Here is a 25,674-nt window from a genome sequence, read left to right on the forward strand (position 1 = left end):
TCTCTCTGACAAGCCAAAGGCATTCTGGAAAAGAATTAGTAGCAGCATTTCCCAAGTTAGGCTGAAAATCCCAAACTCAACAGTTTTAATAGAACTGGAAGTCTGCAAAATTATGCTCCGTGAGCTCCCGGGAGTTCTGGCTTTACAGCAGTCAACTGAATGGTACTTAGGACCCTGGAAGCCCCAGCCCATAGAATCATACAATATCAGGGTTGGAAGAGACCTCAGAAGATCATCTAGTCCAATCCCCTGCTCAAAGTAGGACCAATCCCCAACTAAATCATCCCAGCCAGGGCTTTGTCAAGCCTGACCTTAACCTCTAAGGAAGGAGATTCCACCACCTCCTTAGGTAACCCATTCCAGTGCTTCACCACCCTCCTAGTGAAAAAGTTTTTCCTAATATCCAACCTAAAGCTCCCCCACTGCAACTTGAGACCGTTATTCCTTGTTCTGTCATCTGGTACCACTGAGAACAGTCTAGATCCATCCTCTTTGGAACCTATCAACCAGACTGCCATGGATCTGGGGAGGAGGGCAAGCTAGCAGGAAAATATGTAGGTTTCCATAGACGCCTCCCTGGTCTCGGCAAAAGTTTAATGGCAATTAACATATCCCCACAAAACATTCGATTTCGACCAATCAGCGTTTTTCATTTCTGACCAACCCTACTCTTGTGTCATAGCCCAGTGCCTTAACCATAAGACCAAGCTTCCTTTCCATTAATCCACTGGTATGTTGCTCTCAAAAGAGGCTATATCCTTATTCAGTTACAGACTGCTCAGCTTTACATCTGAAAGAACTACTTGTGCTATGGTCAGAAACCCTGTTTCTTTGTGATCGGAGTCTTTAGCCACCACAAAATATTGTACTTTTAACAATTTCTTACTCTGCACTAGTACATTGAAATGTGTCCATTGTCTTTAGAAATACATTTTTGCTCTATATTGCATAAAGCCTTTATTTCCTTTTTGGAAATGTGATGTTACCATTTGTAACGTGAACATTTGTTGTGGAGGAAAGAGGGAGGATGACAGAAGCATGATAGCGGGAGATCCAAACCCGTTAAGAAAACAAGACTGCAACGCCAAGGGAAAAAGTAATTTGTTATAAAGTTTAATAAACTTTATGTGCAATATTTTTTTTTCACTGCCTTAGATGGATTGTTGGATTTATGTTGCATAGTAATAGCTTAATAGATTAACTCGATTTTTTACGAGTGGATCAATGTTTCAGCACTGAAAAGAGAATGTTATTACATGGCTTGTAATATGGCAAATATATAGTCCTGGGTCACAATAGAGTGAAGGAATGAGAAATGGTCATAATCCAAGAGAATGTGAATGTTTTTGCTAAAATAATCAATAGTGAACTAGTTCACGGTGATGTTAACGTTGTTTTTTGACAATTTGTTATTCTAGTGGAATACATAATACAGTATTAAAGTTCCTACAAGCTCATCCCTCCTGGATACTTGGCAGGGATAGCAAGCTATTAATGTTTGGAGACAAATTTGGAATTCCATTCCTATCACCTGCGAACAAGGAGAGCTATTGTGTTGTGTGTTTAATTTCACACTTCTTAGCAGCAATACCTTCACCTGGAGGCTTCTCTTGATGTAATTACAGTTTCTAAAGCTCTTGATCCATTGAACAATGGAAAAGATTTGCTGAGTTGATTTGTCTAGCTCAGGACTGTTCAACTTAGCATTCGGATCTCTGATTGACCATTCTTCTAGATACTGTACTTGTGCTGCCCAGTAATGTAATTTTAAATTAGGGAGGTTGAAGTGTCCCATTACTGTATGTTTAAATTTGCACCTTTTGAAGCTAATGGGACAGGATCAGGACTTTAAATTATTTCCAGATTTTCATAGCAAGCCTTGTTGCTGGTTTTATTTTAATCACTAGCGCAGACCAGAAAATTGTTTTCCTCTTTTCCCACTTCCACCTCTCTTTCTCTACCCTCCCACCCCTGAAAATTCTGGTTTTTGGCAAAAAATCAAACACTGAAACTTTTCTTCTTTCTTGCTCTGGGGATGACATGATCACAGTGTGTCATGGGAGATGTAGTCCAGCCAGAGAGCCCAGCCCTGGAGGGGAAGGGAGTCATGACAGCTCCTGAGCTGTAACTCTTCTGAGGCTCTGTGGGGATATTTGCTAATTGAAATTTTTGTGGGGTTGGATATAGGTTTTTTGGGGGGGGGCAGGGAGGGGACAAAAAGTCAACATTTTCTGTGGAAAGCAAACACTCTCATGAAAAGTTTTTGCTTAGGCAGAAACCCAATTTTTAACCAGTCATATCGATAACCATATACATTTTCTGGCCTGACTTTTCAAAAGTTCTAAATGCCTGCACTCCACTAGACGTCAGTGGGAGCTGCAGGTATCCAGCATCTCTGAAAACCAGGCTATTAATGTTGATGCATACCCATGATCCAATGAGGGCAGAAGGAACTACTATGAAGCTGTGGTTACGCAGGCCAATTGTCTGGTTTTAAACCTGGCAGCCCTCTCTTTGGGTGGTTTGTCCTCCATCTAGTACTGAGACAAAACAGGATTGTATTGGACAGGAGATGCCATTTTGAAGAGCACGTCATTCCGTGCTTGCCGGCATGACCATGCCAGTGGGGCTGGAGCAGCACACTCCTGATAATGGTTTCCTCCATGTAGTGACCTCATACGCACCGTGCATGTGAGGTCACGCCAGCAGGGTAGGCCCATGCTGTGCCCAGGAGTACCCCAGAATATCCAGGTATTCTGGGAATACGTGAGTGGCCACCCCAACTCTAATTAGTATCCTAAGATGAGGAATCCCCGTATTGAGAGGGGATGGACTACATCCCTTCCAGCCTTATGTTTCTATGAACTTACATTTCCTGGCCAGGTTAACTCGCTCCAGCCAATCAAGGAGAAGTAGTAACTGACTAATGGGAAGTGACTGATTGGTGGTGCAAGGTTTGAGATGGAGCTGAAAAAACGAAAAATGACAGCTCAGACTCAGATAATACTGGCACGTATCTCTCTTCCCCCCCCCCCATTTTCTGGAAGAATCGTATGCTATATTTGAGTGAAGGATAACAGATTTTGAAAATATTTTTCCATCTCTGTTTTGGAAAAGGACTTCTTTGGCATATTGTTTTGTTAGGGCTCATTCTGCTAAAGCTTAGTAATGCCTTCTGTCTCCCCAAGCTGATTTGGCTTTTGCAGCTCTCACATTATATCCTAGTTTTAGAACATACGGTAACTTCTGTCAGGAGACGCACAGACGTGTGTAGCTAATTCTTGCAAACAGGTCGTTCATGTTAACTCAAAGACTAAAGCTATTTTTTTTCAGCCTAATTTTTTTTCCTTTTGCATCTATTGCCTTCCAGACCCTGTCTGGATAACAGTCTCTTTTCCAGACAAGTAAGGAAAGTAAACTCTACTGGCTGCTTTGGATCAAAACAAAGAAAATGGAGCAATCCCTCCACCAGGTTTGCTTAATGCTGAAGACTTGCTTGAGCTCCGTGGAAAACATTACAAATTAGATATCTGCGAAAAATGCTATGCATGCATGGCTGGCTCTGATACAGTCTGTTTTTTCTGGAAAGGTATTATCAGAAGCTACGGGCTAGTAGTGAAATGTTCATGTATATTAGGATGTGTTCACTGATGGCCTGGTGAATGATGGGGTCAGAGTGAAATGCTCAGCTAGAATTCTGTACAGTCTCACATGGAATGAGTCTACGTACTGGACTATGATATTGCACAGATTTCATTCTGCACTCACTTTTGATGTGTAGGAGTTTTTTTAAACTCACATAGCAACATCAGCAACTCTTGCCACTAATGACTATTTCATACTAATTGCTTTTTCTTGTTAGACTGTATGGTAACAAATATCCCCTCTACAGCTGTGCCTTTGTGTGTCAGACAAAATGTATTCAAGTGAGAAGTGGTCCTGCATTTCAAAGTTCAGATCTGGATATTAATTTCCTCAAAGTTTGGGAGGAGCATGGGTTTCTGATTCTGGCTTTTGACTTGAGGATATCTCCAATAGGAAGTCCCTATGGACATGACTTGATGTTGCAGCTTGATAGGCCTAAATGAAATTGATGCCAATGGCCTGGTTGTAGTAGGATCTTCTACAGTAATTGTCAGGGGTATAGCCCAATTCAAGTTGTAAACAATTCCAGAGCATCTTATAGTACTTCAGTACAGCTGTCTCCTGAACTTTGTAATGTACATGTAGCTCTTTCTGATTCCATATTATGATTTGTCCTAGATATTTTTATTTCAATCCCAGCAGGCCCCTTTTTCTCACCTCTGCTCACCTCGCTCTTTGGTGTCAATTACAACCAGAGGTTGAAAGTCTAGCGCATGCGCGCGCGCGCGCACACACACACACACACACACACACACACACACACACACACACACACCTCTCCCGAGTGTTTGATGTGGATTCTTCAAAGAGAGAAAGCAAAAAAGAGACCGAGCCAAAGGCAGGTAACATGCAACGTTTTTCAGGAATTCATATGAGTGAGGAAAAGGTAGTTGAGTGCCACTGAAAGCCATTAAAATAAATGACAAAGTTAACCTCACAGCCCTTATGATGATTTTTATGTCCAGATAATTTAAGCTATCCTCAGGGAAAACCTCCACGGGTACTACCAAAAACGCCCCTCCACTTTACATAGGAGTGTCTCAAGGTGTAACAAATGTAGGTTACTTCTTCTGTGATACATGTGCCATGAGCCCATAGTGTGAGTATCTCTCAATTCATGCCATGCAGGTAGGGGATGGCCAGTCCAGAGGCACCATCCCCTCTGCTTGGCAGGAGATCTTACTTCAGTTCTCTGTCTCTTGCTGGGACAATTGCAGCTACCACCTTTTCTGCAGGAGCACCATCTTTATTCACCATCACTGGAGCTCCAGAGCCTATGTGGAGCTACGAGAGGCCAAAAATGCCCTTTCTATTCTACCTCACTCATTCCTTCGATATAGGATCAATTTGCGTGGAAATCTCCTGCCACCTGCTGCGGTGACTTTGTAGCCCGGATGAGTGGAAACCGGACCAAAGGCAGCGCAGTACTGGATGCGTGTGCCATGCTTCAGCAGCCCCTCTGCCAATACCGATAACAGAGGAACCCAGCCAATTCTAACTCAGAAGGAGAATCCCAGGGCAAGATGTAGGAGACCATCAATCTATTCCAGATGTCTCTACCTTTTCTTTGGGGAGGTCCTCCATCCAGAGTCTATGTCTTGGATCAGCTGCTTCCTTTCTCTCTAACGAGGGGGATCCTTTCTGTCATCCACCTCTTCCCCTTCTCCAAGAAGTAACCAATTAAGGGTCTCATCCATTTTCCATTGTCTCCCCTTCCCCCACCATGGTTCCCTGGCTACTTCCATTGTTTTTTTGTTTTTTGTTTTACTGGGACGTCTTCTTGGCCTTCTGGGAGAAAAATACTCCTCCTCAGAGTTATTCTCTGAAAAGACAGAGAACAGGCCCAGACTCTGATTCGTCTCCTTCCCCTTGCTGCCCCTGCTTGCTCTTCCAGTGACCCCAGAATTCTGACGTGAATGCGTCTCCCATCCAACATGGGGTTGTGTACAGGAGCCAGGGGGATTTAGTCCAATGAAGTGCCTCTGTGTCTAAGACCACTGACACTCAACCTACACATTCTCTTAGGCTCTACCACCTGGACTTGGTTGATGTGGTCTTAGGACATCAGCCACTCGATCTTAGCAGTCCTAACGCCTAGTTAAATCTTATGGTCTTGATTAATTCCACCCTTCCATCCATTTCTCTTCTGCAGTCCTTCTGCCACTGCTTCTGTTCAGATCCTTGCTGTTCTCCATTTTCTCTTTTCCCGCCACAATGTGGTTGCTGTTAGCAGACCCATCACACGTACTGTTGAAACCCACGCTCCAGTGTGCCCTGGCTGATGAAAAGGCATGGCCAAATACTGAGGTTAGGGAGTGCCGGGGAGGTTAGCTGCAGTTTTTATCCAACTCTGAAAGCAATGTAGTGGGGATGGACCACCCAGAGATCAGAACAGGGGCTGATTGTGAGAAGCCCGGGTTTTCGATTGGCTGACCTGTATCATCATACATACTGGAAATGCCTCTGAAAACAGCTGGGATGAGAAATGTGTGTATCCAGACCCTCAGATTGTCAAGCCAGTCGTGGCAACATTTGTGCTTTTCTTCTTCTTACCTTGAAAGAGTGTGTGTTGTCTAGTGCTTTTAACTTGACTTTTTAAACTTTGGCTAGATATTGAACAAATCCTTAATGTGCAATAATATAAGGTGGAACACATTCTAAATGCAGTGCTGGGGTGTAAAAGTGCAGACGATGGATTTACTGTGGATTTATGAACTGTTAAAGAGTATTTCTGAAACAGCAAATTCTGAATTACTATTCTAGTGCTGGGTCATTCACCCGTACATGCCTTATAGGTTAAGAGAGATACCAAAATAATGTGCCAAGAAAACTATTGCCTGTTCTTGATTTTGAACAGCGTTGAAAAGTTTTGAGTGAATAGGTTTCCTTCAGATTCACAAACGACACCTAAAATAATATTTATAAAAAGTTCTGTTAGTAATAAAGTAACAGGTGTTATTCATTCTCCAGTCAAAAATTATGATCTACGCTGAAGTGCTCTCTGCTGATTCAGCAGCTGTTGTGGTGTTGGAGACTTAACTGTGCTTCATCAAAGTTGAGTTTTATTACCGCAGAGGTGGTTGATTCTGTTACTTTGTGCTTTTCTATGGAGTGCAGCTCTGTGGCTTATTATAGTTTTCAGCCATAGCAAATGCACCGTGGGAGATCATGAGCTAAAAGGATTTTGCACTGGATCTTTTTTAAATAAAAAGAGTAAACGTTGGGGGGAAAATTGTATGATTAGTTAACTTTTCCCCAGGGAAAGGTAAGTAGGTCATTTAAATTATACTGATTGTAGCGATATATGTATTAAGATGTATAGTAAGGGAGGCATGTAGGCTTTGGTCCTACAGTTCACCTGTTCCAAGCATGCTTCCTGTGCTCGCACAGAGCCTGCCTGAATGTTCGAGCCTGTGGGATCAAGACCTTAGTTGGCTCATGGCATTTCCAACAGTGAACCAATATGAACTCACAGGTCAGGGCCTATTGCCAATTTACTCTAGTCCATATGGCTACTGAAGCAAACACCTGCAATGATAGGTGATGATATGGGTGCCCTGGTTTGTTTCCATCAGTCTGGGGTTTGGGCAGGATTTTGTTTGTGCATTGCAGCCAAGATCTCACTTTAGCGCTTTAAGAAACAAACATGGAGGCAATCAAATCAGATCCCTGTCAAGTTATGTTAAATGTAAAGCCAGCTCTCTCAGCAGGGCTCAGATAAATATTTCTTTATTTATCCAAGGAATAAAAGATTGGTTTAAGTTTTCTTGCACTAATAAAATGTAGCAGCAAACAGTTTACCAAAATACAGTAGATTTATATGATGTCTTTACTTTGTGAGTGGCTGACAAAAAGAACCCAAATTATATAGACTTTCGGAAGCTACATTCAGATGGCAGGTCTTTCACTCCATGATCTTACTTAGGCTTTTGCAAACGGATGATGAAAGCAAGTGAGCCAGTGTATCAGACTCACCTCTTACTTTGACCTCAGAGGATACTCTAAATTAGGAAAGTAGAAAGTCACTGTTAGATTTATTTGATTCTTCTTTTGCTTAAAAATAACCAGTAGTGCTATATTTCATTTCTCTTGTCTCCATCTCTTTCTCTCTGTCCCTCATGACAAATGGCTGTTAGAACAGTGTTAAGCCATGCCCTTAAAGCCACATCAGTAACAAAACTCTGGGCTGGCAGATGTGACATACTTGACTTACATAAATCACTCTCTTTTGTCATTGCTGGCATATGACCAGTGAGTGTTCTAATTATTGAATGGCTTTTATAGCCCCATTATTTATAATCACTTTTGGTTAGCAGCTGGAAGACCAGGATGGAGTAGAATGAAATGATATAGCACAAAATATTATCATTTGTCTAACAGCTACTGGGATTAGGAACATTTGATGATGATATGGTTAGGAGCATTCAGCGCTCATTCTGGGTCCTGAGATGGGTTGCTGCTTAGTAGACCTTGCCATGAGAATGATTGCATTCATAGGTACAGAAGCAGAATAGAAAGTCCTGCAAAAATTAACAAAATATTTGTCCATAACAAACAACCTTAGCTCTAGAATACAGGCAAAATCCAGTATTAGTAGGTCCTCACCATCAGTTGATGGTGATTTCCATTTATTATTTGCGTTGTGATAATGGCCTGGGACCTTACTCGTGGTTCAGGATCCTATCTTGGTGTAGGTGCTGTACGAACCCATTTAAAAAAAAAAAAAAGTCCCTTCCCTTCCAATTTCTCTTCTCTTCCCCCCTTCCACCCGCTCATTATAAACCAGTTTGACTAATACCTTCATCCTGCAAACCCAAAACGTAAACTTTTACAAGAGGCAAAGTTTGCTTTCCCTCTCGATGTAGTCATTGGGCTGCGAGAGAGAGAGAGAGAGAGAATCTTAATCTAGATGACTTCATTGCACTGTTATCCTTGTAGTAAGGCCTTTTAACCTCTGCTTGCTTCATGGCACTGTTATTTTGAAACTGCCTTTGGATGACCGCAGGAAATCCTCTTGCTATAGAGCTTCTTAAAAAAGAAATCTCGCTAAAGAGTGGAATTGTGTTGTGATACACAGATGAAATATGGACTTGTCTAGTTCAGAGCCATTAACCCAGGGGTGGCCAACCTGAGCCTGAGAAGGAGCCCGAATTTACCAACGTACATTCCCAGAGCGCCACAGTAATAAGTCAGCAGCCCCCATCAGCGCTCCCCCCTCCCCCAGCTCCCAGTGCCTTCTGCCCACTGGCAGCCCCGCCGATTAGCACCTCTCCCTCCCTGCACCTCTCCATCAGCTGTTTTCGTGGTGTGCAGGAGCCTGGGGGAGGAGGGGGAGAGGAGGAGCAAGGGGACAGCAGGCTCAAGGGAGTGGGGGCGGCAAGGGGTGGAGTGAGGGCAGGGCCTGGAGCAGAGCCAGGGGTTGAGCAGTGAGCACCCCCCGCCACATTAGAAAGTTGGCGCCTGTAGCTCCAGCCTCAGAGTCGGTGCCTGTACAAGGAGCCGCATATTAACTTCTGAAGAGCCGCATGTGGCTCCGGAGCCACCCCTGCATTAACCAGTGTGAAACGGCACTCAGTAGTCATTACGTTCCTGCTTAAAAATAAATTGAGACTCTGAACTAGCATGTAAACCTGTTTATGTGAGGTACGTAATGTAGGTCAGAGACCACTGTACCCTGGCCATGACTTTCCTAGCACAAATGGTACTAGGCTCTGTCAGAATACAGTTGATGGCCTGGATTATCTATAGCCGTCTTGGAGAATAAATGGGGAGAAAACATCTTCAGTAATTACTTTAGAAGTGCAAAGCTATTATAATATCACTTGGACCCCATAATGCATGAACATAAAATGATATTTAAAAACTCACTTAAATGTCTACCGGCTATATATCACACGTTCGGAGTCTGGCCTGTCTAAAGCATGGTGGGAACAGGGACTCACTGCTCTGGAATGGGAATGGTTGAAGTTTCTTCCCACAGACGCAAAGCCTGCTTATTTCATTTTTGCAGTTTAGTCTGTTGGCTTCATTGGAGCTACTTGTGGGAGTAAGGTGAGCAGGATTTGGTCCCAACAGAATAGCACAAATTCTCATTGAGGCTGTTTGGAGTAGATTAATATTTTTATACAAGGAAAGAGAAGCTTTACCTTTACCTATTTGCTCCTATGTAGCAGTTTGTGACTGTGACTGGAATAGATCCATTGCTAATGTGAGGAAATTTACGGTTTTTGAAAGATCAATGTTTGTTAGTGACTCTGCTATTAAATAACTTTGAGAAACACCGAGTGAGACAGGAAATCAGGATTGAAAGAAACATGTTTAAAAGCAAGCACTATAGTGGATAGATAGCAGCACAGTCAGGACACAGACACACACACGTTAATTTATTGTTGCTGGGAACAAACAAGAATGAGCAATATTAGTCCACCCACTGGGTTATTTTCTGTTTCACTGTTTGGGTTTGTTTTTCTCACTGAACGACTATCATTTGGCTTCCAAAGTGTAACATCATTGGAAAGAAAACCATTGAACTCTGGATTTGCAAGAACATGAGTAACCAAACAAAACCCAAGAGGACATGTAACCCAAGTTTCCTTTGTTTAGTCCAAAATTCAGGAAAAACTGTTTAAAGAAAAAAAAATCCTAGACCCTTGAGTTGAGTAGAAACTCAAGTTTCAAAATGTATATTAGGTGAAAGCTTTCTGAATGTTAATCTGTATCAGCAAAAACAATGAGTCCTTGTGGCACCTTAGAGACTAACAAATTTATTTGGGCATAAGCTTTCATGGGCTAGAACCGACTTCATCAGCTTCCTGGAAGGAAAAGCAACAATCTGAGAGATTCACAGCATGCTGGCGAGCTAGTTAAAAAATTAAGGAAAAAATTACAAACCCTCTCCCCCATTTTAAAATTAATTTTTTTCCTCATTTTTGCAATGCGTTTTAAAATCTTTTTGGTCAGTTAAGTCATGTGGTGAAATTTAACAAGTCAAAATTCATTTTTGAAAATGGCTTAAATCTGATTCTGAATACAATATATTACAAATGAAAATTTTAAATACATTTCAATATAATTTTTGATAAAAAGAAATTCCAAAGAAGTCAACATTTGGAAAAAAGGTATGTCTATGGAAAAAAATCATTCCAAAACTTTGACCAATTCTAGGAGGAAGTGTATCATGCATGAATTATAAGTTATATAGCTAGGAAGTCCTAGCACAACAAGGCCTTGACTACTGCAACACAAATAACTGAATGCATAATGCATGTCAGAAGACAACCTATATTTTTTTAATGCATGCAGTTTGCAGCATTAATTTCCTCAATGGAATACTTTCTTACATTATATGCAAAATACATTTAGGATGTTTGTTTCGTCCTTATTCATAACCTTGTTTAACATTGGCTTGTGAGGGGAAAATAAGGACTAGCTATTGAACTGAAAGATGAAAAATTCAGTGATTCATCCTTTCAGGGTATGCCATCCTTTGACTCCTGCAAAATCTGCCTTTAGAAGTAAGAGAAGGAAATACCCCTTACTATCAAATACACATAATTGAGAAGGTCGCTTCTGAAGGTTGAATTGCCACAGTGAAAAGTTAGCCACCTCCAAGTAAGCCATCCCACAGGAAATCACTTTTAACTTCATAGTGACTGGAAACTATTTTTTAGAAAATTGGGTGGTGATCCACTGCTTGGCATAATGAGGGATGTTCCCAGAACCAGTAAGGAAAGTATAATGATACAATGTTATCTTCATTAGTTTGGGCTTACTGTTTTTAGATGCTTCTACAATGAACATGTTTGATCTTTGCTGACAGTGAGATGGAAATAAATAAATGAATATATGATAAAGCAGTGTATAAAAATGTTTAAAACCTAAACCAAAATATGGTCCTAATTCAGTATCCTGCTGGAAGCTCATTAGTGGGACCTCAACAGAATTAATAACAATGGCTGTTTTCCGCCTCCGAGAGCAGTTGTTAATACCACAATTCTCTGATAGAGTAGAGCTCCTTACAACTGTAGAGAAGATGGTTGTTTCTAAATTAAGTGTTTCATAATCAGATTTAACTACAGTACATTAAGTTCCTGCCAGTCTGTGAATGACTATCTTATTAGAAAGTTTATACTTGTATTGATTTATAGCTGTGTGTAGGCAAAAAAGCCATATCTGATTCATATTCCTTATAAATGTGGTGTGCTGACTCTACAGAATTTTCCTTGCTGTAATATCTCAGCTGCTTCCACCTTTTTAAAAACCATCAATGTTGTTTGGAGAAGATCACATTAAATTGTTTGTTTTATTGGAATAATTCTATTTAGAGTTTTAAAAACTATTCTGATACTAACAATTTTGTTATAAAACTTTATGGAACGACATTATGCATATAGGATATTCCCATCCCCCGGCTCGTTCAACTGTTTGGACCAATGGGGTTCCCTCTGTTGTTTCTGCTTGCTAGATAGAATCACCAGCTCAAGTTTTTTTCTCCCTGCCCAACTGCAATGAGACACCAGGATATTTTCTAAAAGAAAATTTCTGGGTTTTGACTCAAAATGACTTTTAATTTAGAAATTTAAATGATAATCAAATAAAACACAGGTCTAAATTGAAATAAAATGTTTTGATTGACCCGGCCTGAATGTTTTTGTTTTGAATATCAGTCAGCCAACATTTTCAAGATTTTAATTCTTTATGCGGATTCGTGATGGGACACATTTTCCCGGGACTGGAAAGCCATTTCCTGCCCAGCTCTAACTTCTACTGCCTGAATGAACACCTCTTAGCTGTGCACAGCAAGAAATAGATTTCCTTTCTTTTCATTTCTCTGTGTAGCTGGGAATAGAGCAGGTTAGGAACTTCCCATCAACTTTTTTTTTTTTTTGAGAGAGAGAATTTTTTTTCTGTTCTATGTAGGTTTTTATTCCTTGTTCATCACCATAGTCTCTGAGCTCCTTCTAGTAACATATTAAACATCAGAGTCCTGTGACACCTTATAGACAGACATATTGGAGCATGAGCTTTCGTGGATATCACCAGTTTGAAAACTGGGTGACTGGGCAACAAAATGGCAGATGAAATTTAATGTTGATAAATGCAAAGTAATGCACATCGGAAAGCATAATCCCAACTATTCACCCACGAAAGCTCATGCTCCAATACATCTGTTAGTCTATAAGGTGCCACAGAACTCTTTGCTGCTTTTGCAGATCCAGACTAACACGGCTACCCCTCTGATATTAAACATCGTGACTTGACATCTGTCCCATGGTGTTGGTTCTCTCATCCTCTTCCCAGAGAGAGAAGCGTGTGTACCGGAGTGTCTTGTTTTGGTAATGTATTGGGGGTTATTTGTAGCTTTTTTAAAAATAGCTGTTTTCTCTTTGCAGGAAGTAGACTGAACAAAGATCTGAGGCATTATCTCAACCAGAGGTTTCAGAAAGGATCTCCAGATCACGAGCTGCAGCAGACAATTAGAGATAACCTTTATCGCCATGCTGTGCCTTGTAAGTAATGAAAAATTCCCCCAGTGGAGTTCATGTGATAAAATTAAATCCTTTTGGTGGTAAACTGTAAGTGGTGCTGTGCACTGCTATAGGGGAGACCTGATTTACGGCTATGGGGCTCTCGTGTTGGTGACAGCGGAGAAGATGATATGCCTGGCTCTGTGGATTGGCTGAGATAAGGTGCAAAGTGAATGGTAGTTCCGGAATGGATTGTGATGGGAAAAGGTTTGAAAATAAATTCCCAGTTGATGGGAAAGGAAGTGAGATGGTAGGGAATGAGTGAGGAAAAGAGCGGGTTTGGTAGTGAAACCACTTCATCCTGGGGTTCTGATTTGCTGGTTGCACCCTGTCTTGCTGCATGTCAGAGTTCCATCATGCAGCAGCTATTTACATAGCATTTACAGGTTGGTTGATGCCTTACATAAAGCTTGGACAAACACTTGACGTAGAAACAGTTCTGTGTTAACATCAGATGGTCTGTGTCCTGTGCGCTCCCCCCCTTTCCGGTTGTTAAGTTGCTTGAATAAGAACAGGATCTATCGTTCTTCAAATTGATTTGCTCCTGATGCTTATTTGACTTGTGCAATTGCAAACCTTTTTATGACATCATTGCTTGTTGCTGTAGAAATGAGATGATGTCACTAATGGGGGGGTCATCCTGAATTGAAGGAGGAAATAAGCAACAGGAACAGACAAACTCTTTAGAAACAAACCTCCCTTTTCATGCAATTGTCAATCTGGATGAAAAAAGAAAAGTCTTTGTTTAAAAAAAAAAAAAAAAAAAAACTAATTGAAAACTTTCTCTCCCCCGCCCCCCTCAGTTCAGAAAGGTATGTTTGCTCATTAAAGATTCAGGAGAAGTGTATAATAAATTACCTGAATCTTTGCTCCACGCTCAAACTGAACCTGGCCTTTTTGGAGTTTGGGGAATGCCCCCCATGTGTCACTGCTTTGCACTTCCTGCCTTCGCTCGGGGACTATATTACAGCCAAAGATGCTCCCCATCAATCTGAATACACTCAGGGCACACTGGAAAGGTAATGGCAGCTCTCCTAAGGGGTGTGGTTAAAATTTAAGCAAACATCTAAATTTTGAAGTATTTAAATGAGTTGCCAAACATTTTGAGGCTTACCCATCTTTACAGGAACAGCAGCTGATTTATCTACTGCAGAGACTTACTGAAATATTAAGTGATAGTGGTTATCAAAAAGTTGACACTTGCCAACGGTTCTCATGTAATGGTAGCTGGGATAACATGCCCATTTCTTTCTTAAGGGCTATATATGAAATACTTGGCTGGAGTAATGGATACCATTGTGTGACAACTGTTTGTTTGACACACTTTGACTCCTTTAATGACATTAGTTGTGTATCACCAGTTTGAAAACTGGGTGACTGGGCAACAAAATGGCAGATGAAATTTAATGTTGATAAATGCAAAGTAATGCACGTCGGAAAGCATAATCCGGACTATACACATAAATTGATAGGGTCTAAATTAGCTGTTACCACTCAAGAAAGAGATCTTGGGGTCATTGTGGATAGTTCTCTGAAAACATCCACTCAGTGTGCAGTGGCAGTCAAAAAACGAACAGAATGCTGGGAATAATTAAGAAAGGGATAGATAATAGGACAGAAAATATCATGTTGCCTCTATATAAATACATGGCATGCCCACATCTTGAATACTGTGTGCAGATGTGGTCACCTCACCTCAAAAAAGATATATTGGAATTGGAAAAAGTTCAGAAAAGGCAACAAAAATGATTAGGTGTATGGAATGGCTTCTGTATGAGGATAAACTAGTAAGACTGGGACTTTTCAGCTTGGAAAAGAGACGGCTAAGGGGAGATGTGATTAAATCATGACTGGTATAGAGAAAGTAGATAAGGAAGTGTTGTTTACTACTTCTCTTAACACAAGAACTAGGGGTCACTAAATGAAATTAATAGACAGCAGATTTAAAACAAATAAAAGAAGTATTTTTTCACACAACGCACAGTCAACCTGTGGAACTCCTTGCCAGAGGATGTTGTGAAGGCCAAGACTATAACGCGGTTCAAAAAACAACTAGATAAATTCATCTGCACACACTATTAGCCAGGATGCGCAGGAATGGTATCCCAAGCCTCTTTTTGCCAGAAGCTGGGAATGGGTGACAGGGGATGGATCACTTGATGATTACCTGTTTTGTTCATTCCCTCTGGGGCACCTGGCACTGGCCACTGTCGAAAGACAGGATACTGGGCTAGATGGATCCTTGGTCTGACCCAGTAAGGCCATTCTTATGTTCTTATGGCTGCATTAGTCTTATTTCATCAGTGGAAAGGAGGGACTGAAGTACTCTTTGAAATGCTATGCATAGGCATAATGACTAAACACTGATCCTATTGAACACTTCCCTTTTCCAGTTTGTCAATCCAAAATGTGATTAGTCTTTATGCTTGTAATTTGCCTGGCTGCAGTTTTTAAAGGACTACTGAACAAGATGCCTTCTAGGAATGTGAATGAATGCAATTTTAGACTCAGTAGCTGCAGAGTCCTGATGCTAATATCCTTCTGCCCATGTATTTCTTTTGACTTGTATTCCAATTTCAGACACAGCAAATAAAGAAAATGTGCAGAAGTTCTATTGAAGCATTTTCTGTGTTGCCAAGGTTACGTTTTGAAATGCTTTCTGTTGATTTGTTTCTCAGATTTATTGAACTTGACTGTGAGTTAAACTGCTTGAATTTAAACTTACTGTGCTTTGTTTTAGAATTGGGGTAGCAGGGAGGGAAGGGATAGAGTGATTTCTGCCTTTTAAAAATAACAGGGAGAGATGTTTTGTTCTGGCGTTTAATAAGAACATCTGTAATCATGTTCCAATTATGTAACAAATAGAAAAATCTGCAAGGAGAGGTTATTTATTGTGTACCCCTGTCCTTGCAGAGCTATACATCGGGTAACATTTTATTTTTCCTCTGTGTGCTGTGGAAAGGAGATGAGTCCGGTTTTTGATATGACGTTTAACATGTACATGTGTGAATTTGAATGAACTTGCGGTATGCTTTTACAGGTCCAGAGATTAATCTAGTTGCATACTCACATACTTTTATTCCTTGGTACATGTAAGCAGTAAATCCAGAGCTCTGGATCCAGAGCTCTAGTGCTAATGGATTATGAAGTCTTGTATTTTGAAAATGGAATTCCCTGCTGATGATCTGGTAAACATGCTACAAGCACACAAGGTCACTCAAACTGAGCATGCTTGGACTGCTTGCTGCTGGTTGTTGCTAATATCAGGAATACATGAAGTGATGATTAATTAATGTACAATGGAGAAGGAGGTGTAAACTGGCTCTTCCCCTAAATCCTAGGAGGTTAATACCAAACCCTGTGGTTCAGCTGTGCATAGGCTGCAAGTTATGCTCTAAACAACAGCTTGTCAAACAACAGCTCTTAAAACTACTGCAGACTTTTCAGGTTACAAACCACTCAACAAAACTAAATGAAAAGCTTTGTCTTCAGGAGGAGAAAAGGTGTGGTTTTGAATGAGCATTGCCTGTCCTGCGGATCGGTATTGTCTCACTGTTTCCTTGTACTTCCCCATCTGCCTATATCCATCTGTTGTCTCTTGTTTTGTACTTAAATGGTCAGTTCTTTAGGACAGGACCTGTCTGTCTGTTCTGTGTGTATGCAGTGCCGAGCACAGTGGGGTCCTGGTCCAGGACTGCGGCTCCTTGCATGATAGAAAGAATCATAGTAAGTCGAGTCAATTAATTTGAGGTAGAACCCTAGTCAAGACCAGGCAGTTTGTAGTTTCGACATAAGTTAGCAGGTTGAGCTAAATCCTTTGGGGAAGACTAGTCTTTAGTTCAACCTGCTACTCTTGTGAAAACTACGTACTGTCTCATTTCCCCAAGGACTGTAGTTAGCTAACTCCAGGTAAGACGATACCTCTTTTCCTTATGAAGACACAGGGACAGAGGAGTGGAGAGGTGCAGCTCTCGCTGTGGTTTTTTTGGAATGTGAAATAACAATCGCACTTAAAGAGCAAAGCCAGAATTCAGAGATCAGATAGCTTTGCAAGTGACCCACTGAGCATAGGGACTACTTTGTAAAGAAACCGGACCTTGAAATAGTGAAATAAACTCAAATTTAAAGTGCAGTGTAGAAAAGCGCGAACACACACACACACACACACACACACACACACACACACACACACACACACACCCCGCCCATATAGTTATTTTTATTGTTAATTCTTAATAAAATAGCCAGGGTGCCAACTGGGCTTTTAAAAGGAAACCTGTAAATGCACGCCTAAATGTTACCTCGGGAGCTGATGGTAAGGGCCAGGTAGCCATGACCCTTCCTAAAGCTATGCCAGATTTGTGGTCAACCTCTATAACAAACACTCTTCCCCACCTCAGGTGTTACCAGCCTCTCTCTAACAAAACCCCTGCCTGCAATTTCCTTCTGCCTACTCCAGCCTCTATTTTCTGCTAAGGTTATAGTGAACAGCAGATCTGATAAACCTTCCTATGGGCCTTTGGCCTCTGAATTCAAATTTCGTGTGATCTGAGGACTGATATTACTGGTACACCCAAATGTGCAAGATTAGCTTTCTGAAGACTCTGGGCCCAACTTAATCATTGAAGGCTAGGGCCAGATAGGATGCAGGAGACATGACACGTCATTTACTCTACACAAACCTTATTTAAAAAAAAATAAAAGTGTAGTTTAGAAACCGAGCCCGTTCTCGTGTCAGCTGAACCAATTAGTTCATTCGTAATGCCAATCATTGATATTTATACACTTCATTGCTGTATAGTATGACAGCTCTGAGGTGTTGTGGGGTTTTTTTCTTCACTTCTGAGAAGGCAGCACCTTAAGATACTCGAGCTAGGATCCTCTCTTCACTCACTCAGATAAATGACCGCACTAGGGTGACCAAACAGCAAATGTGAAAAATTGGGACAGGGAGTGGCGGGTAATAGGAGCCTATATAAGAAAGACTCAAAAATTGGGACTGTCCCTATAAAATCGGGACATCTGGTCACCCTAGACCGCACTCATCATTCCCTAGGCCAATGGGTCTCAAACTTTTTTACTGGCAACCCCTTTCACATCGCAAGCCTCTGAGTGTGACCCCTTATAAATTAAAAACACTTTTTAATACATTTAACACCATTATAAATGCTGGAGACAAGCGGGGTTTGGGGTGGAGGTTTGCAGCTCGCAAACCCCCATGTAATGATCTCGTGAAACCCTGAGGGGTCCTGACCCCAGTTTGAGAACCCCTGCCCTAGGCATAGTATCCCTTGCCAAAGCTAGACTATAGACCCATGTTACGTTGGGTTATTTAGGTGTCTAGAACGCTGACAGTCTCTGGTGGTTCCTGTATCCCTGCCTGACTCTGAGGCATTGCATCCTTTCTGGTTTCTGATCTGGTATGGGTTCATTAAGGCCATCAGAAGAAATGCAATATTTCTAGGCTAGTTAATGGCTTTATTGCTCCTGGCAGAGTGTGAATACTGCACTGTATTCACACTCTGTTCAGCAGAGTTCAGCAGTTTTGGGCCAGGTCTGTGTCTAGGAAGGCTTTGCTACTACACCAGCAGAGTCTTCCTAGAGTGGGTGCAACTTATCCCTGCAGTATTGTGCTTTTGTCGACCTAAGCTTGTTCCAGGTTCACTCACCCCCAAGCAAAACAATCTCTACCAGTATATAACTACATTTACACTAGGGAATTCTGCCAGCACAGCTATGTCCATCAGAGATTTACACCTCTTCGCACCCCTGACGGACATAACTACGTCAGCAAAAGTCCATAGTGTTGACTTGGCTTTGGGATATCTCTGGGTTTGGAGGAGACTAGAGGTCCTCAGGTTGGTTGGCCTCCTGTGGTATTTTTGACAGACTATTGTTGTTCCTGGAAATATCACTCTTCCCCTAAAAGTAGCATTGGGCTATGCTAACTGGTTGACATTAGCATATCATTTCTGAAAGGACAGCCATAAAGAGTTACTCTGTAGAAAACATGGCTGGTTGGGAGTAAACCTGAGAACCTGCCCAGAACATTGCATTGTGAATTAGTGTTTCCAAGTAGGTTCATCTGGAATATATTTGCACTATATCAATTGACAATAGTACCCAGTAGTAACATATTTTAATGTTACAATAGGCGTGTGTAGTCCGTTGGTTCGACGATGACATGACAATAGGACAACATGTCTAAATACAGGAGTCTGGGCAGACAAGGTCATCTCCATCTTAAAATGATGCTGAAATGGGCTGGTTTAAAATAAACAAGCTGGACTGGCCATTTGTCCTAGTTGCTTATTCTCAGAAATGTGACAGCAGCTCCCTTTTCACAGTGGACCAAGAAGAATAAGAAAGATGTTATTACCTCCAGACAGGCTCTGTTTGGTATTTGTGTCCTGGTCCCATTCATTTGATTCCTTTGCTACTCCCTGGGGATCTTCTGTATCTTCAGGGTCATTCAGGCAGTGAGATCTACGTTTAGGGTCCCTGGCAGCCCGAATCTGCCTTGTTGTTGTTTTTGTTATTAGCTAGTACAACATGCCAAAGCAAGGTACGTGATGCAAAATTGAATAACACAGGTCAGCAATCCCTTACCTCCCAGTTCATGTAAATTCTGCATTAGTTCCCATTCTGTTACCCTTGGATTTAATAATGCTTGTCTTGTCCTTTTGGCCAGTGACTTTAAAAAGAAGTCAGGCTGTAGACGTTTTTGCTGTAGATACCGAGACGCCCAAGGTCAGTACGATGGCTTTCTTAGGGCAGAGATTTAGACCTAGGCTCTTTCTCTGCATAGCAAATTTTTCCTGGAGGGTTCTTTTAAGCCCTTCTGGGTTCTTTAACTTTGTTCTGTAGTTGTCAGTTCCCCAAAATAAACGCGTACTGGCGGGGGGGGGGGGGGGGGATAAATTGGCTGGCTCACTTAAGGTTAGATAGATCTGTTACATCTCTTCTGGTCATGCTCCCTGCAGCAGCCAAGCCTCCCAGAGTTCAGTTTTTTCCTGTGTTTTGAATCCCAGAGTACCAGCTCCATTTGCTACAGTTGACCTTGAAGGTGCCACATTGAGATGGAAAGCAATAGTTAAAAAGATGTTGGAATAAGATTTGGATGGAATTCTAAGGAGACTTGGAAAACCAACAGTATGTGACATCCAGTCGTCTGGTTTGTTCAAGCTCTCTTAATTTTTTGTGGGAAACTTGAGAAAGAGGGCCCCTGTTCCAAGAGTTCCTCACAGCTATAAAAGGAAATTTCGAAGTTTTAAAGGAAGGCCAATAACACAAAGCAAGAAATTGTGATGTCACATCATAGGAGATAAATTATGAAATGGATATAGAGGGCCACATTCAGTTCTCGGGTAAATGGGCTCAGTGGTAGTTGAATGTACTTATTTAATAATTACAACTCTGTGCATTTTCTTCCTTGTATGTGGTACATATTTCACTGGTAGAAACCCTGGGTTCAAGCCTGGATTTAAAATAATTTTACAAGCGAAAATGAGTTTGGCGCATTCTAATCCCCCATGGATATTTATTCCCATCACAGAACAAATCTCTACATTAGGCACCATTGGCTTTTTCTGATCGTGGTGGGTAGGGCTAGATGGGCCAGGCTCTGGGCAGTCTGTTGGCAAAGCTTGCAGAGCAGCTGCCTGGCGATGTCTAGGGGTAACTGATGAAGTCCTTTGCATTCATTAGCACCAGAGAAACTCACAGGATTTCAGAAAAGAAGACACATAAAAATAAACTGGTAGAAATACAAGCAAATCCTCTTGTAGGCTCTAATTAGTCTGGATTTAACGACAATTCAGCTGATTTTTCTTAAAATGAATATTCATTATGATTTATATGATGCCAGTTGTGTCCATCAGCCAATTCTTGGAATCAAATGAAAAGACCTGTATAATATGAGTAGACATATTGGTTATATACTAGGGTTCATAGAGTAGCACTTTCTGATTTATTTTAGTTGCTATTTTTTTTTAAGATAAACAGAATTGCTGACAGTCCAAGTTATTTTCTTTCATAAGCAGTAAGTCAGAGGTTTATATAAGCAAATGTCCTTTGAATTATCAAAAGCCTTCAAGAAGTGCGGCATTGCTTATTATCTAAATGCCTTTTCTATTGTATATACACATGTAATTCTACTCTGTAATAAAAAAAAGTTGCAGTGCCCATGATTATGAAAGCATTCTTTTGAGCAAGGTGTGAACAAGGTGCCCTAGCACAGAAAAGGTAATTAATTATTTCACAATATTTGTCCCAGCTATAAAGCAGTTTACAAAAAAGTTGAAATTTTTCACTGTATCCTTATCACCTATCAATGTCTGTAAAGTTCAGTTTCATCCTATTGCATTCTCTGGAGAGTATTGTTTAGTGTGTTTTCAGAGCACTTTTTCGGTGTCCTTGAATATGTTCACTCAGCATGTATAAATTACGATGCTTTTTTTCTATACTATTGCACAATAGATATACTGAAAACCCCCCTAGTCCATTCAGAATATTCTTGTCACCATATTTCTGAACAGTGCATTGCTGGCACCCAGAATATTCTGCTGTAGGCTAAAATTTTCTGGGAGAGAATTATTGCAAATATTAACTTATAGAAGCGCTAATGTCCAATTTTGAGCTGCATGAGCAACATTTATGTAGGTTAGTTTATTTGTATATGCCATTGTCTCTGTTTAATCGGAGGGCCCTCAGACATTTTTCCATCTGGCCTCTACTTTTAAATCCATATACATTTTAAACCAATGAAACTGTTGGAGGTTCTTTAGGTTTGGAAATAAAAGCTTGTAGGATGGCTAATATTTCTCCATCTATGTGCCTTTTTGTTTAGATGTAGCTTTTTTTATTTCAAAGAGACACAGTACTGAAACTACAAGAGGCATCAGAAACCAGTACAGTCCAAAGCAGAAATGCAGACTCTTCGTGGTTCGGCCTCATAAGACTCTCCCATGCCACTTCCCAAGCAAGATCTGGGTAAGACGTGCAGGAAGAGATCTCCTGTCTGGTTTCCTTTGTTTTCTTTATTAATACCGGGTGTACTTTGTGTTGCCTTTTTCGTTTTGGGTGCTGTAGTTGCACGTGATTGCTTTGTACATCTGTAGGGCATTTGAAGTGGCTATTCAGGTAACACAGACAGAGACTATACAGGCGCTCTAAATTCTAAAAGATTTTAAGGCTGCGAATCTGCAGAAAGGCACAGAGTCTGTAAATTCTGGCTCAGCTGCTACTGTTCCTTCAAACGTGGGATAGAGAGAGATCTGTGGGTTACTTTAGAAGGCATCTTGCTTGTCAACTAAGGTAGTCCCATGTTTTTACCCACTTCACAGTTTAAACTGTGGAAGAAAAGAACCACAACATACCCAGCAAGGTACGAAGCCCAGGAATGGTAAATCTGAGCACAGTGTTGATTGGAGACATTGGGTCAGAGGTAATATAGCCAACCATTTGGGTAAAGTGAACATACATCCAGGTTTTTCGTGTCGTGTCTCAATGCCCCAAGTGTGTCTTTCATGATGGCTGACGTGTCCTGGTTTTTCATTTCGTCAAACAAGTGTTTGGTTTCTCTATTCTAACTACAAAACCGGTGTTGAAGGTTTATAGCCGTATTGAGTAGAATTTGCTCTGTGTTTCACCACGATGAAACAATCCAATGGAATGAGTCGTCCATATTTAGAATAAAATGAAAAGTGAAAAGAGGGTAGATAGTCTTTAACACTCTTCTTTAGCCCAGCTTGAATGTTAGTGACAATTGAGTGGGTCATGATAAACGTGTTCAGACACAGAATTACTGGAAAAGTCCCCCAGTCCAAGAAGTATGAATATACTGCTGTTTAGTCAGAAGGTGGCAGAAAACTCCAGCATGCAAGTTCTCTTTCGTACAACTACTTAGTGACCGTAAAGATGTCACGCAAAACTGTCCCATTTCTTTATTTTGAAAGTAGTATTGTAGACTACAGGAGTCACACAAACAGCTCTCTCATTTTACTTCTGAAGTCCAGTTTTGTAAATGAAATGCAAAATATATAAGAATGTTTTCCTTCCAGTGGAAGTGCCCGAGTTGTTTTTTATCAGCCACAGATTTGGCTACACTTGTGCTTTGGCAGAATAGAAAGGGTACGGTAGATGCAGACTCATGCCGAGTTTGAGGGTGCCCCTTCAGATTGACTTAAGCAAAAAATTGAAAAACCGTGGTGAGTCTTTGGAAATGAACTGTGGCAAATCTATCAACAAAATATTACCCTTTCAAAGAATCATAGAATATCAGGGTTGGAAGGGACCTCAGGAGGTATCTAGTCCAACCCCCCGCTCAAAGCAGGACCAATCCCCAACCAAATCATCCCAGACAGGGCTTTGTCAAGCCAGGCCTTAAAAACCTCTAAGGATGGAGATTCTACCACCTCCCTAGGTAACCCATTCCAGTGCTTCACCACCCTCCTAGTGAAATAGTCTTTCCTAATATCCAACCTAGACCTTCCCCACTGCAACTTGAAACCATTCCTGCTTGTTCTGTCATTACTTTCCTGCTTCCCTGTGAATAGCACACTGTATTATTCTTGTAAAGTAGTGGCTTTTTATTTCAGTGCAAAGGAAGCTAGCTACATATTCATGTGAAATAACTTTCAGGTTCCAGGGTACTTTCTTTTTGGAGCCATACTGCATACTAGAAATAATCTCTTTGTAAATTCATTCATTCATTGATTTTTTTTTAATCGAAGTCAGTGAATATAGCCAGTGCCCCTTCCCCCACCTCTGCCTTACAGAAATATTTCTAGCTCTATCCCCATGGAAAGGGAAATAAATCTCTTATTAATCATAATGTTCTGGATATATCATATCCTCCTGAATAATTAGGGCCTTGAGTTATGAAGTCTAGATTCCTGGGTGGTTGCCAGAGTAGATTTGTTTAAGGGGAACAGTAGAGTTCCCTGATATCTTTTTAAAGGGCTTTGTAATGTCCCAGACCACACCTAATTAGCAATTTAAGAGTGAACACATCTATTTCACTGATGGTTGTGAAAATTACTATTTAAGTGGGAATGTATAATAAATGGCTCTTAGAAGGGATAATATGTCTTGAAAATGAGATGTGTATTATTAAATAATTGGCTGGATACTGATGTCTTGCAAGTATCTGTGCATATATTTCAGCATGGACCTGCTGTGTCTGTGCAGGGCAAAGGGGGGAAAGACAGCAGGGGATCCCTAGAGTGCCACTGGCCATAGGATTTTGATCTGCTTTTCGTTCTTTATGATCTGCACCTCAGGAGGTTTTAAAAGAAAGTTTAACTGCATTTTTAACTGTGTGTCAGAAATAAATTCACTCCCAATTTGACTTGCAGACAAATGCTGGAGCTTTTTCCTTCACAACCTAATAAAGAAATGTAGAATTTAGCTGTCTCTCATACCATTATGTCTAAACCAGTTGGAAAAAATTACATAATCATGCTTTGGGGTGACATGAGCTCTGATCCTGTGAAAACTTACACGTCTACTTAACTTTACACAACTTAGTGGAATAGTCACATGCTCAAAATTATGCAGATGTTCTTTGTAGCATTTGGAGCCCGTTCTCGGTAGTATTTAAGAATCAGGGGGCAAATACTTCAAAACAAACAAAGCCCTGCCCCTCTAGACATCTTTTCAAATTCTGGAGATTGACAGAAGAGATGGATATAAATGCAGTAGTGTCAGCCCTTAGCATCCAAAGGTCACGAGTCAGCCCCCAAAATCATGAAATTGGTGTAAAAACCATGATTATTTAAAAAAAAATATTTTGGGTTCTTTTTATTTGGCTGCTAGTTTGAGCCTTTAGGGTGTAGTGGCTATTTTCTGCATGGAGACTGGAAACTTTAAAAAAAAGCTGAGATTCTAATAGAATCTCTTGCTGCCAGGCACTGGGGCTTTAAGAAAAACAGCCAATATTGTGAGACTTGTGGTGGAATCCTGTTAATGGGCGCACTAAAATATGAAGACAAGATAATAGAATGGGATCTTTGAGGAATGTACTGTTCCGATAATGTTCATTAATACTTTGCCCATTTTTTTCACTTCTATATTTTTCAAATCGTTTCACTGGAGTGTTTTCTAATATTAGCCTCCTCTTGTCCTGCTCCCAAAATGGTCACTGTTTTGTAGAAAAAGTTGCGGATATGATATTGTATAACTAACTGCACAAGAGAATTACTTGGATAGACATTTTGTAATTTACCAGCATTAAAGAGCATTGATAGTGCCATTAAAATGGTAAATTCAGTATTATAACACTATTAGATTTCTCTACTTCTTTTTAACTCTGAGATGATAAACAACTTTCAACCTGTTTTGAAGGTGATAGCCATCTTTCAGTTACTGTGGGGAGGGATAGCTCAGTGGTTTGAGCATTGGCCTGCTAAACCCATGGTTGTGAGTTTAATCCTTGAGGGGGCCATTTAGGAATCTGGGGATTGGTCCTGCTTTGAGCAGGGGGTTGGACTAGATGACCTCC

The 25,674-nt window shown here is 40.9% G+C and overlaps 1 protein-coding gene across 40 annotated transcripts in view; it reads left to right on the top strand.

Annotated features, from left to right (window-relative positions):
* Positions 1 to 25,674, top strand: part of MAGI1 (membrane associated guanylate kinase, WW and PDZ domain containing 1) — a 481,773-nt gene that overhangs the window by 242,512 nt on the left and 213,587 nt on the right. For 39 of the 40 annotated variants that reach the window (XM_039548079.1, XM_039548081.1, XM_039548082.1 and 36 more), the window contains exon 2: positions 13,038 to 13,154. The exons of the other annotated variant lie outside the window; for it this stretch is intronic. In XM_039548079.1, the coding sequence (XP_039404013.1) occupies positions 13,038 to 13,154 (117 nt within the window). The remainder of the gene's footprint in view (positions 1 to 13,037; positions 13,155 to 25,674) is intronic. 40 annotated transcript variants of the gene reach the window in all.

Source organism: Mauremys reevesii, linkage group 7 (genome assembly GCF_016161935.1).
Source record: "Mauremys reevesii isolate NIE-2019 linkage group 7, ASM1616193v1, whole genome shotgun sequence".
Lineage (NCBI taxonomy): Eukaryota > Metazoa > Chordata > Testudines > Geoemydidae > Mauremys > Mauremys reevesii.